Raw genomic sequence first — 14,619 nt, 5'->3', positions numbered from 1 at the left:
ACCAGAAAGACAAAACATTAAGCCATCCACTGTAACAGCCACTGAATGCAGATACTTGATGAAGGGAATGATTTAGGGTAAAGAATAATGAGGACTAATAATTAGTAAAGAGGGATGTGGATTGTGCTAAAGTGGTGACAGGGAACAACAGACAAAGCCTAAAAGTAGAGACACAAAGGATGGTGAGTATGTGCAACCTGCTACCTCAGCGAATGATTAAAGTGAACACTGTATATGTATTTCTCTTTCCGCCCCGACCCGCTATCCCATCCGTGTGCACACATATTTCTCCCACCTTGTCAACATGTTCCTTTCCCCTTCTACTTCCCCTCATCTCCCACCCCTCCACACTCCAAAGCCCCATTTCACACTTAATCCCCCCTCTTTCCCCTCCCTATCTCCCCTTCCATCCACATCCTTCCCTCGGTTTAGTTTAGTTTAGTTTATTGTCACGTGTGAGGTTCAGTGAAAACCTATTGGCTCTGGCTTTACATTTCACTCCTCCTTTTCTTTCCTCCTCTGACACCCTTTAGCCTCCATTTCACCTCTGGCCTTTATTGCTCACTCTACCCACCCGCCCATCACCCACCTCCCCTCACCTGTGTCCACACTATCCTTTGCCAGGCTTTGCCCCTTCTCCAGCTTTCTCCCCCCTCCCCATCAGTCGGAAGAAGGATGCTGACCCGAGACATCCTCTGTCTGTTTCCATCCGCAAACGCTGCCTGACCCGCTGAGTTCCTTCAGCGCTTTGTTTCTTCTCAAGATTCCAGCACCTCCAGATTCTTCTGTCTTCATTACGGCTGTTCCACACAAGTGAAAGCGTTCTCTCTGCGTTCACTAACTTGAAATCCTTTATCATTTTAAAGGGTTTTATTAATTTGCTGTATAAGAAAATAACTGCAGATGCTGGTACAAATCAAAGGTATTTATTCACAAAATGCTGGAGTAACTCAGCAGGTCAGGCAGCATCTCAGGAGAGAAGGAATGGGTGACGTTTCGGGTCGAGACCCTTCCATCCACATCCTTCCCTCGTGCTCAGTCTGAAGAAGGGTCTCAACCCGAAACGTCACCCATTCCTTCTCTCCTGAGATGCTGCCTGACCTACTGAATTACTCCAGCATTTTGTGAATAATACCTTATTAATTTGCTTGTCATCTCCCTTTTCCCAAAGCCCTCGATTTTCTGTCATTTATAAAAAAATGTCCATTTCCTCTTTAAATACCCCCAATGAACTAGACTCCGCAATCCTTCGGGGTAAAGAATTCCAGATATTCGCAGAAAAAAAATCTTACACACCTCAGTTGTGAATTACTGAACCCTTAATTTTGTAGCTCCATTGTACATTTGAATGATCAACAATTTTCTATTATATTTGAATGCTAGAGGGAAAGATACTGAGAGTGGAAGATCTCGGTATCATTACAGGAAAGAAGTGCCTCCAGCTCTCCCTTCCTGTAAACAGTTCAGCAGCTAATTAATTTTACGTGCCTGTATTCCACAAGATACAGTCATTTGTGATTCAGCCAGCACCTGAGGCACTGAAGACACCAAGTAAATACGACATTAAGGAATCAAAAATAAAGCCATCTGTTCCAAATGCAGGGGACTCACAACTATAAAGCAACAATATTCATTTAAGTGGAAATAGAAGGTCAAATCTTAATTATACATGCAATATGACTGGAATGATAATGCTATCCGTGTTCTTCAGTGATGCTGCCTGACCCTGTGAGTTACTCCAGCATATTGTGTCTGTCTTTGGTATAAACCAGCATCAGCTGTGCTTTTATATTGCTTTCAATTAACGCTGTGTCTTTGGAGAAAATGCCCCCACCACAAGGAAAAAAAGTCGTGAAGTTTTTTGAAAGATAGCACTGCTAACTTTAACCAATACACCTCAAGGGTTAGAAGCATAACTCACTGAGTGAATAATCTTAACAGGAAGCTCCTCACACTCAAAATATTCAACTAAATTCAAAAATAGAACTCGTACTACTGCTGTTCAAGTTATGCATTATCAGTTTCTGTTTATAATTTGTAGTCCAACTTCAAGGATCTAGCAAAAGCAAATTCATTCAATTGTGAGCTCTTATTCATCACATATTTTCCACCGGTAGCCCCTGTGGGCCTTATTTTGGTTTTCTGCTTTGTAGTTCGGGAGTCATAGTCATACAGCACGAAAACAGGCCTTTCAGCCCAACTCACCCATGCCAACCAAGATGCCATCAACGCAAGTCACATTTGCCCGCATTTAACCCATAATGCTCTTAACCTTTCCTATCATGTACCTGCCCAAATGGCTTTTAATTGTTATTGCATCTGTCTCAACCACTTCCTCCGACAGCTCTTTCCACACATACCTCTTTCCCCTCCGTGTGAAAACATTTCCCTCAAGTATCTATTAAATCCTCCCCCCACCCTTTCCACCCATCACCTTAATCCTATCCTGTAGATCTGTCGTCTAGATCTTGACACACCAACCCTGAGAAACAGACAGTGTATATTCCCCCCAGTGTTGAATGGTGTCGGGACGGTCCGCCTGGGGACCGAGATACCTGCCCGCAAAGTCGGCCTCGGAAGTCGGCTGTGGGACCGGATCTGCCGGCATCTGCTGGGCTGGAGTTCCAGAGCCCCGGCCACAGGGGGCAAGTACGACGTGCCAATCGTCCGCGAAAGTCCCGATGAGGTCGAGATCAGCCACCTCACCCGGCCTAGGCGCTACATTTACAGATGGAACATCCGGGAGGGATTTCATGTGTGCTCTTGTAATTTGTCCGGATTAAAGGAGGCCGGACCACCAGTTGCCGGATAATCGATGGTGGACCTGCACCCTGGTTTGACTTTCCAATATAAACCTCAAACCTACCCAAGTTAACCTTCATTGCCCAACTTCATTAATTCACCATAATTTTCATGGTCTTTAGGGCGGTATGGTGGCGCAGCGGTAGAGTTATAGACAATAGACAATAGGTGCAGGAGGAGGCCATTCAGCCCTTCAAGCCAGCACCGCCATTCAATGCGATCATGGCTGATCACTCTCAATCAGTACCCTGTTCCTGCCTTCTCCCCATACCCCCTCACTCCGCTATCCTTAAGAGCTCTATCCAGCTCTCTCTTGAAAGCATCCAACGAACTGGCCTCCACTGCCTTCTGAGGCAGAGAATTCCACACCTTCACCACTCTCTGACTGAAAAAGTTCTTCCTCATCTCCGTTCTTTATTGCCTTCCAGCGCGAGAGACCCGGGTTCGATCCTAACTATGGATCAGGTGCTATCTGAACAGAGTTTGTACGATCTCCCCGTGACCGCGTGGGTTTTCTCAGAGATCTTCGGTTTCATTCCACACTCCAAAGACGTACAAGTTTGTAGGTTAATTGGCTTTGTTATAAATGTAAGGTTGTCCCTAGAGTGTAGGATTGTGTTAGTGTGCGGGAATCGCTGGTCAGCGCGGACTCGGTGGGCCGAAGGGCCTGTTTGCGCGCTGTACCTCAAAACTAAACTTCACGAAACAATGTGGCTAGATAGGAATAGGCAGTCATCCATTAAAGTGCTGACTTCAGGAGCCAACCAAGTAGAGCAGAACTTTGAGTAGGAGAATAGGATAAGGCAATTCAGTCCTCCATTTCCAATTGCTGACATAATACATATTTGTTTTGTTAACTCTTCACGCTCCTAATGCGTAGGATTCTAAATTTCACATGATTGTTTGTACCTGTACGCCCAGGAGCGAGGAAGATTGCAAAAAATGGTGAACACTGCCCAGTCCATCACAGGTTCTGACCTCCCCACCATCGATGGGATTTACAGGAGTTGTTGCCTCAAAAAGGCAGCCTGTATCATCAGAGACCCACACCACCCTGGCCACGTTCTCATTACAGTCCTGCCACCGGGACGAAAATGTAGGAGCCTGAAAACTGTAACGTCCAAGTTCAGGAACAGCTTTTTTCCTACAGCTGTCAGGTTACTAAATACTACAACCTCCAAATTAGCTCTGAACTACAATGACTTGGGGGCATCACCTTGTCTATTTGCACTATCACTGTATTATTGTCTGTGTGTGTCTATTTATTACATTCTTATCTATTCATATGTATTCTTACAGAAACACACACAGATATATATATATATATATATATATATATAAATATACACGCACAAACAAAAATACAGTAATAGTGCAAAAAGACAAAATCAATGCTGCAGTCTTTGTAGTTCGGATCTTATTTGGAGGTTGTAGTGTTTAATATATATATAATTATATTATAATCTATATATGAATTTTATACATACATGTTTTTATATATATGCACACACTGAACATTTTTTTCTTGGTTATTATATTGTTTACAGAGTGCTATGTTTTCACATTCTGTTGTGCTGCCGCAAGTAAGAATTTAATTGTTTTGTCTGGGACATATGACAATAAAACACTCTTGACTCTCTTGTTCCCTTCAAGCCAAATATATTAAAGCTAACATGTAACAAATAACCAAGTATTGCAGTCTGTTTTTTCTCCATCTTAATTATTGAGGTATTATTGATTTTTAAAAGATGAAAACAGTACCGTAGTATCTTCAAGGCTTCCTCTCGATTAACCACTGTGTCTTTCACCGCTCTGCCGCATTTTGTCGGAGTACAACCTGGTAAAAAAAATTTAAAGACAAAACACTTGAAACGAAAGATCCAAAGACAAAATTCGACGATACAACATTCCCAGGGAAACTTCTTAGTTTGATCATTCAACAACAAGAAAAATTCAAGATGGACACAAAATGCTGGAGTAACAGGCAGCCTGTCACCCTGAGTTACTCCACCATTCTGTGTCTATCTCCGGTTTAAACCTGCTTGTGCAGTTCTTTCCTAAACAAGAAGGCGCTGTAGGGTGGACGAGGACGGTTCCTGCTGCCCCGGCGATGAGGGCACGAACTCCCCGGGCACGGTGAGCGGCGACCCGTAGACGAGCTCGGCTGATGACGTTGCGAGGTCCTCCTTGGGTGCCGTCCGGATGCCTAATAAGACCCACGGCAGTGCGTCCATCTGGGGGGGGGTCCTGTGGCGGCTCCCGAGGGTCGGGCCATACCACTCACGACCCCTCGGCACGGGAATGGGTCGAGCCAAGGAGGCGGACTTCGGCCGGGAGTATAAAGGTCAAGGACCGCATGACTCTCATTCCCTTTTGGAGTTCCAGAGATACAGTAAACACGCTTTCGTTAACCTTGCCTACTTGTCGTTATTTTGGCCTACTTGGCCCACTACATCACCACACTAGTTGCACCTGCCTGTGTTTGGCGCTTATCCATCAAAACCTTTCCTATCCATTGTACACATCTAAATGTCTTTTAAATGTTGTTTACATGCCTCAACTACCCCCTCTGCCAGCTCGTGTGTCGTTCCCCCCATGTTCCTATTAATTCTGTTCTCTCTCACCTTAAACTATGTCCTCTGATTCTTGATCCCTCACTCCGGGTAAGAGACTGTGCTAATACAAACCCACTAAGTTCAAATATGAACATCTATGGACTGTCTTTGGTTGGACTAAGGACTACAGGTTTTGTTACATTAGTATTGATGTTATAGGTTTCTTGAATGTTTTTTGTCGATTATATATTATCTGTGTGTATTATGTTTCTAGGCCTGTTCTGCTGATGCAGGTAAGAATTTCATTGACCTGTTGTACATATACAGTCTATGACAATTAAACACTCTTGACACTTTGGGAAACTCCGCGATCACAGAGAGAATGTGCATGGGCCACACGAACAAGACACGAGATGAGGATTAACCTGGGCGGTTGAAGTGGTGAGATGACAGCTTTAATGTGCTACCCTTATTTATTTGAGTGCGTTTGCGGCACTGGAGTTATAGAGTCACACAGCGTGGAAACAGACCCTTTGGCCCAACTTGCCCACACCGACCAACATGTCCCATACACAAGAATTGTAGCATCAATGTTTTTAAACTGATATGTATTTCAACTCATACATCTTATAAGACATCAACATTATATCTTGCACTAAATGTTGCACTCTTTATCCTTTATCTGTGCACTGTGGACGACTTTGAGAATCTATGCTATTAGCTGATATAGTCAATTAGAGATATTATATTTTGTTGTAGTAGAGATGGTTTCTTTTGTTGTTTTAGCTAATATAAAATGAATGCTTATTTTAGTGGAAAGCAGTAAGATGGATGCTTGTGGCAGAAATGTTATCCTTGGGAACAGAATGTGTTTGTCTCTTTACGAATGATAAGGAGTGTACAGAAGAGATGGGCTATTGTCCTCTCCCACTACTCTGTCTGACTGCGAGTGCTGTGTATTGAAACAGTAAAGCAAGGTCATGCAGCTACGAGATTGCTCGTCTATAGAGATAAGAAAGTTCCCATGACCTCAGTACAGGCATTATTCAGCATGACCAGAATGGGACCCCCTAAAGTACCTTATATGTGATAATTGGAGGGAGAAAGCAAAAATAAAGGCACCTAAACCTATCCACCTTATTTATGAACCCTTTACTGCCCCGCCTGCTATTTGTCTCCCGTTACCAAAGGATAAGTCAACATTCACAGGACGTACGTTTGGTCACAGATATCGCCAAACCGTGCAAATTCACACCCAATGATGACCTCAGGTCATATGAGAATTGTTTCCATCGGGAAAAGGAGGGATGCGTATATGTTGATAACCCGAGCAACATCACATGCTTGATGTCGTTTTGTGATAACAGGACCTGTCAGGTCAAAGATGGCCAAGGGAAATGTAGATGTCACCACTATACCTGTGTTCCTCTTGCTATGGGAATCCAACTAGTCTGTGGAGTCTGCAATCGAATGCATGTGGTGGTGGGAAACTATACGTCCCCTTTTACCCAGATGATGAAAGAAAGAGGTGGCAGAGATGCACAATGGTTCTCTGAGCAGTTTAGGGACTTGATAGAGGGAGGTGAGTTAAACATGTATTCGATATGTCATGGCACTTTGTTTTTAACGGATTCAAACCTTTTCTTTTTCTTTAATGGCACAGCCACTAATGTCCTGAATCCACCAGTCCCGAGGTGGCAATAGGAACCCTGATTCCTATGACAATAACCTGTCCCTCCCAGTGGGTGTCTCATCAAAGGTTGGTGACTAAAGCTGTTTCAGAAGAATTTTGTTCAAAGTGGAAAGATCCCACATCTCTAGGAACACATGGGAGCTCTGTGGGATAGGGATGGGCGAGCTTCTTTAGTCTAGGCTTCATTGGAGGTTATTTGACTGCCAATAATCGCAATTACCTCATTTGTGGTCTCACTATTTTGGGTAATGCAACCACGGGGGCCCTCGACATGGTTTCCCAGGGACTTACTGAACTTAGGCTCTTTACTATGCAGAACAGATATGCCCTAGATTATTTGTTGGCTCGGGAAGGATGTGTCTGTGCTATAGTAAAAGGTAGGTGTATGATGGGAGTTAGGGATCAGACAGAGAATATTACTCGTTTTATTACAAAGATAATGGATAACATGAAGGAGTCGAATAGTTGGGGTGATTAGGATTTCGGGGCTGGTCGGACAAGTTGATTAATATAGCATTGTATATGGGAATTTTAATTGTTTGTATTTTTGTAGGGTTGGCTACTCTGAATGCGTATTGAGAAGAATGCAGATGGTGTAGAGAGTATTGGTACTTCAAGAATGTTAGTGGTAAGACAAACTGAATTGCATGATAAGGAGGCTGAGGATGTTGATAGTGTGAAGGAAGAGTTTGAACGATTAGGAAGGTTATTAGATTAGGAGGTAAGAGTGAAGGGGAAGATGAAGTGGTTTTGAGGATGAGCAACGTAATAGAATAGGTGTAATAGGATATGCGCCCTTTGGAGGGCAATACCAGAAGAATGATGCATGTGTGGAGTTTTGAAACTAAAAGAGTTAAGGCGATGCAGGCAAGAAGCAGTTCATGTAAGAGATATTGTAGCAGGGCGTAGTTTTTCTGGTGTCAAGGGTCATTGTTTAGAAGTGTTTAGAATGATGGTTAATGATGGTCTAGTTTTGAAGGAAAATAACTGCAGATGCTGGTGCAAATCGAAGGTATTTATTCACAAAATGCTGGAGTAACTCAGCAGGTCAGGCAGGAAGGAATGGGTGACGTTTCGGGTCGAGACCCTTCTTCAGAGGGGATGGGAAGATGTGGCCAGTAGTGGGGTCCCGTTGAAGGTGACAGAAATGTTGGAGGATGATTTGTTGGATACGCTGGTTGATGGGGTGGAAGGTGAGAACGAGGGGGATTCTGTCTAGTATTGATGTAGTTTCCTTTCTGTAGAAATAAACAAGGTTTAGATTTGATTGTACTTAGAAGTTTGGTTGTAGGTAGTTTGTTTTCTATCCACCTGAGGGAATATGAAGGCGTTGTTTTACTCTTGAAGTGTTTAAGGTGATTTATTGTTTTAAGCTTTGATAGTTATCATAGAATGATAAAAGGAGGGAATGAGAATCTATGCTATTAGCTGATATAGTCAATTAGAGATTAGTAACAACTCCTTATTTGGGTGCGTGTGAAAGTAGGAAAAGTTTTGAATCCACTCTAGGTAAATTGATGCGTTTCTCTAAAAACATGTGACTTATATTAATGGTTTGGTTTCTGAGCATGTGACCTGTATCAATGATTTTGTCTTCTCTGTAACCATGGGAATTGTATTAGATGTGTAATTGGTCCTTGTATTAGATGTGTAATTGGTCCTTGATTTCTTTTTGTCACACCTCTCTTTTTCTGTATAAAAAGTAAACAATCGTGGAGAAGTTGTTCTTCCCCTCCCCTGAGTTGAGATCTTTTCAGACACTAGTATTGAGTCTGGGGATCCTCTTGGGGAAGAACCCCATGGTGGAATAAATCTGATGTGCTAATCCAGTATCACGTGTGATTATTCAGACTGAAGGTAAAGAACGATTTAACAACTTGATTATATTCATATAAAGTCTCTTCTTTGACTGATAGCACAAAACCAAAGGCTTTTCAGTCTGAAGAAGGGTCCCGACTCGAAACCACCAACCCTTTTTCTCCAGAGATGTGGCTGACCTGCTGAGTTACTTCAGCACTTTGTGTCTACCTTTGGTATAAGCCATTATCTGCAGTTCCTCTGTTTCTACAGCTTTTCTCTGTACCTCGGTACACTCGACAATAATAAACAACATTAAACTAAATTGTTCCTGAATTTTCTGGATGGGATCTGTCACTTGCACTCTCCATTCTCAAATTTTAAACTTTTTTCATAATTTTAAAAGAAATTTGCTTGGGACAGGTTCTTGGGTGAAAAGGTGCTTTATAAAGGCAGGGTATATATATATTTTCTTTCATTTCAGGACAGAAGGACGGCTTTGATTGGAGAGGGATGTAATTCTGCTGTGACTGGTCACAGCTCACTGCACCTGGAGGATCCTGTGATTCACCCACTCCATCCAATTAGTACTGTTAACAGGTTGAGATACAAGGACCATGTCTCAGTTATTTTACCAGTGGGCCTGTATAATGATGCAAACACCATCAGTCCATTTCTTCCTTTGTGTCAATTAATTCACTACCTAACTGAGACCCCAGCAGGCAACTATGCCAAACTGACAGTAAAAAGTTGGTTATATACTGACGAAATGGGAGGATTGACATTTACTTTGTGAAAGTACAAATTACATTTGTAAGTTTGTCAAAGCATCTCCCAGAGCAAACTTGAAATAGCACGCTTGGGGATTTCTACAATTGCAAGCTAATGAAAATGGTCTTTAAAAGCCATCTGGTGAACTGACTGATTTTACTTTACTTCCCCGATTCCCTATTCACTCAACTTATTTTGAGTATTCTTCGGGCAACTCTGGGGTTTTTAAACCAGATATTTTATATTATATATATATATATATATATATATATATATATATAATGTGGTGTAATTATTTTGGTTGGTATTTTTAACTGTGACTGAGGGGAAGAATGCAAGATAAGGGTGGTCTCATTCAAGTGGACAACAGTGGGAGAAAGAGAAGGCAAAGAACGGTAGTGGGTGCAGAAGAGGTTTGCCAGAATGCCGACTATGTTAGAGGGTATTAGCTAGAAGGACAATTTGGACAGACTTGGATTGTTTTCTCTGGAGCTTCGGAAAGTGAGGGGTGTCCTGATAAAAGTACATTAAATTCTGAGTGGCATAGATAGGGTGAGATGGTCGGTACTCCAAGCATCCACAGAGGCAGCGGCACAGTGGCACGGCTGGTAGATCAGCAGCCTCACAGCACCAATGACCCAGGCCTCGGGTGCTGTTTGTGTGGAGCTTGCACGTTCTCCCTGTGACCACGTGGGTTTCCTCCGGATGCTCTGCCTTCTCCTGTATCCCAAAGACATCTGTAGATTTCCCCAAGTGTGTGGAGAGTGGATGTGGAGGTGGGATAACATAGAACTAGCGTGAGCCGGTGATCGATGGTCAGTGTGGACTTGGTGGCCAAAGGACCAGTTTTCATGCAGTATCTTCCAATCAATCCACAAGTGTTGGAGTGGGTTGGTGGTGAGGTTATGTAATGACAGTGGACAAACAAGGACTTCCATGATGGAAAAGGCTGAGAATGTCTTTGAAAAGGGAGGTCAAGGCACGGAAAAGTGGGTAGCAGCCTCTAGAGTCTAAGTGGAGAAATAATAAGTTCAATGATTTCTTTAATAGAGTCATACAGGCCCTTCGGCCCAACTTGCCCACACCGACCAACTAGCCCCACCTGCCTGCATTTGGCCAATATCCCTCTAAACCTGTCCTATTCAGGTACCTGTCTAATTGTTTCTTAAACATTGCAATAGCCCTTGCCTCAGCTATCTCCTCCGGCAGCCCATTCCATACACCATCCACCCTTTGTGTGAAATGTCACCTCTCAGATTCCAATTAAATTTTTACCCATTCACCTTAAACCCATGGTTCTCAATTCCCCAACTCTGGGCAAGAGCCTCTGTGCGTCTACCCGATCTATTTCTCTCATGATTTATTACACCTCTATAAGATCACCCCTCATCCTCCTGCGTTCCAAGGAGTAGAATCCCAGCCTGCCCAACTTCTCCATATGACTCAGACCCTTGAGTCCTGGCAACATCCCGACAAATTCTCTCCGTCCGTACCATTTCCAACCTGACATCTCTCCCACAGCCTGGTGCCCAGAACTGAAGACAACACTCCAAATGCAGCCCAACCAACGTCCCACACAACTGCAACATGACCTCCCAACCTCTGGTTCAAAGTAATTGCCAATGCCAATATGAATGGATGGATTAAAGACATGTGGGGATCATGTTCATGAGCAGAATGTGGCGAGAAAGAAATCAAAACCCACAAAATTAAAGGCAGCAATCCCAAAATGAGATGAAACAGTCTTGCAAATTTCTACCAGATTCACACCTGAATTATTTATCAATTTAAAAAAAAAAAAATTTAAAAGCCAGGTTTTGCCTCCCAGAAGAGTGACTATATTTACCACTGAACCCAAAACATCTGCTCAGCAAGATTCAGGCACATATTGTAACAAGGTTTGATTTCATCAAACAAGTGTAGTTCAACCATGTAACACTGAAGATCTTTCCTTATAAGGATTTTACCTGCAGATGTAGAAATCTAATTTTCTGTTATACCTCCCTTTATTTGATACCATTGCCAACAACAATGCAAAGTTCGTGGTAATATTAGATTCAGAAATCAGTTGGGGTGGCACGGTGGCACAGCAGGTAGAGCTGCCAACTCACACAGGCCCAGGTTCGATCCTGACCTCGGGTGCTGTCTGTGCGGAGTTTGCAAGTTCTCCCCCCTGACTACGTGGGTTTCCTCCAGGTGCTCTGGTTTCCTCCCTTATTCTAAAGACGTGCGGATTTGTAGGAATGGATGTGTTGGAAGTGAAAGTTGGCGTGAAAGATGGTTGGCGTGGTCTCGATGGGCTGAAGGGTCTGTTTTCATTGTTATCTTTCGAAAACGAAACCAAACAAAATGCAGAAGTAAATCAAAGACTGAATAATGGTCAGGAAACTTGCCCAAGACAACAGGGACAATTGTTTTTGTTGCTATGAAAATGGAGTCAGAGCCGATAAAGTAATGCTTTAACATAGGGAGGAGGGAGGAGAGACTCAAGATTATATACCTCAAAATATTTTGGTAATCCAGATCACTCTTCCCATAAAAATACATAAAATGCCAGAGTAACTCAGCGGGTCAGGCAGCATCTCTGGAGAACATGGATCGGTGATGTTTCGTGTCGGGGCCCTTCTCCAGACTGATTGCAGGGATGCAGAGAGTTGCTTTCCTTGGTAAACCAGCATCCTTGTTCCTCACTTCCTTGTTCCTCATTCTTCCTATATCACTCCTACGTCCACTGCTTATAATCGCTGGAATATAAGCTAGGCTTATACTCGCTAGAATTTAGAAGACTGAGGGGGGATCTTAATGAAACATATAAAATTCTTAAGGGGTTGGAGAGGCTAGATGCGGGAAGATTGTTCCCGATGTTGGGGAAGTCCAGAACCAGGGGTCACAGCTTAAGGATAAGGGGGAAGTCTTTTAGGACCGAGATGAGAAAACATTTCTTCACACAGAGAGTGGTGAGTCTGTGGAATTCTCTGCCACAGAAGGTAGTTGAGGCCAGTTCATTGGCTATATTTAAGAGGGAGTTAGATGTGGCCCTTGTGGCTAAAGGGATCAGGGGGTATGGAGAGAAGGCAGGTACAGGTTACTGAGCTGGATGATCAGCCATGATCATATTGAATGGCGGTGCAGGCTCGAAGGGCCGAATGGCCTACTCCTGCACCTATTTTCTATGTTTCTATGTTTTTATGCTCTCAGATTCAGGATTTATAAGTTGATACGTCATAGGAGCATACTCCACCATTCAATCATGGCTGATCTGCTCAAACCTATTCTCCTGCCTTCTCCACATAACCTTTGATACCCTGAAAGTAAGCATGCAGGTAGAGCAGGCAGTGAAGAAAGCTAATGGCATGTTGGCCTTCATTGCGAGAGGATTTGAGTTCAGAAGCAAGGAGGTCCTACTGCAGTTATACAGGGCCCTGGAGAGACTGCACCTAGAGTATTGTGTACAATTTTGGTCTCCTAATTTGAGGAAGGATAATTATTGTTGTTGAGGTAGTGCAGCGTAGGTTCACCAGGTTATTTCCCGGGATGGCGGGACTGACATATGATGAAAGAATGGGTCGACTGGGCTTGCATTCACTGGAATTTAGAAGGATGAGAGGGGATATTAAAAAGTAGAAACATAAAATCTTTAAAGGATTGGAAAGGCTAGATGCAGGAAAAATGTTCCCGATGTTGGGGGAGTCCAGAACCAGGGGTCACACAGTTGAAGAATAAGGGGAGGCCATTTAGGACTGAGATGAGGAAAGACTTGTTCACCCAGGGAGTTGTGAATCTGTGGAATTCTCTGCCACAGAAGGCAGTGGAGGCCAATTCACTGGATGGCTTCACGAGAGAGTTAGATTTAGCTCTTAGGGCTAACAGAATCAAGGGATATGGGGAAAAAGCAGGAACGGGGTACTGATTTTAGAGAAAGAGCCGAATGCTTTCTGCACCTATTTTTCTATGTTTCTTACTAATCAAGAACCTGTCAATCTCTGCTTTAAAAATACCAAATGACCTCAACCCCACTCTCCTGCCATCTCCCCATAACAGCTGACACCCTGAATCTGTATGAAGAACTTGAATGAAGAATCTGTCAATCTCTGCCTTAAAAATATCCATTGACTTGCCTCCACAGCCTTCTGTGGCAATGAATTCCACAGATTCACCACCCTCTGACTAAAGAAATTCCTCCTAACCTCCTTTCTAAAGGTACGTCCTTTTATTCTGAAATTCTTTCCTCTCTCTTTGCCCAGTCTTGCTATTGCATGTTATACCTCTGATCCATTGCTGAAATGGTTTTATTGGTATCTCGAGACAAAATAAAAATGAAACAGTACGATTAAAATTAGATGAAGAGATGTTTTTAAATTAGCACAGTTTAAAAGAAATTCATCAAATCCACAGGTGGTTATAAAGTAAAACTTCCTGCCTCTAATATTTATGAACCTGTAAATCTAAATTGCATTCATTACTTTGAAGTTGTCGTCTTCTAATTGAATGCAAGGTGTAGCAATCCATGAGAAAACAGAATTGAATTCACTTCAAACATGATGCAGATTGACTTGTAATTAAATATCAGCAAACAAAAGAGCTCTAAACAATGTACCAGCAGGATTAACTTCATTAATTGAGATTCATTTCATCAGTTAGTCACTCATACGTTATTCAAACCAATGAGGCCATAAGACATAGGAGCAAAATTAGGCCATACAGCCCATCGAGTCTACTCCGCCATTCCATCATCGGCATCTCAAAACCATTCTCAATAGCCCAATGCCATTTACAATTTTAAAAAAATACATGAACTACAAAAAAATTTCGCTTAAAAAACAATACCTTTGCTGCAAAATCTGGTTTATTGTAAATAAAGGCACAAAGTGCTGGAGTATCTCAGCGGGTCAGGCAGCACCTCTGGATAATATGGACAGGTGACGTTTCGGGTCGGGACCCTTCTTCAGATGTTCTTCAGAGAGGCTGCTGACCCACTGAGTTGCTCCAGCACTTGTCACT

General features: G+C 42.9%; 2 protein-coding genes across 2 annotated transcripts in view; one reads left to right on the top strand and one right to left on the bottom strand.

Moving 5' to 3' along the window:
* Positions 1-14,619, bottom strand: part of ogfod3 (2-oxoglutarate and iron dependent oxygenase domain containing 3) — a 106,628-nt gene that overhangs the window by 59,096 nt on the left and 32,913 nt on the right. Inside the window, exon 3 of the mRNA XM_078401013.1 lies at positions 4,564-4,639. Coding sequence (XP_078257139.1) covers positions 4,564-4,639 — 76 coding nt within the window. The remainder of the gene's footprint in view (positions 1-4,563; positions 4,640-14,619) is intronic.
* The window catches only part of LOC144594476 (hexosaminidase D-like), an 83,890-nt gene continuing 69,872 nt past the window's right edge, over positions 602-14,619 (top strand). Inside the window, exon 1 of the mRNA XM_078401006.1 lies at positions 602-606. The gene's annotated coding sequence lies outside the window, so the exon portion shown is untranslated. The remainder of the gene's footprint in view (positions 607-14,619) is intronic.

The sequence above is a fragment of the Rhinoraja longicauda genome, chromosome 6 (assembly GCF_053455715.1).
Source record: "Rhinoraja longicauda isolate Sanriku21f chromosome 6, sRhiLon1.1, whole genome shotgun sequence".
In the NCBI taxonomy this organism is placed as follows: domain Eukaryota; kingdom Metazoa; phylum Chordata; class Chondrichthyes; order Rajiformes; family Arhynchobatidae; genus Rhinoraja; species Rhinoraja longicauda.
Note: the sequence above shows the minus strand (reverse complement) of the source record. Positions and strands in the feature narration are given on the sequence as shown.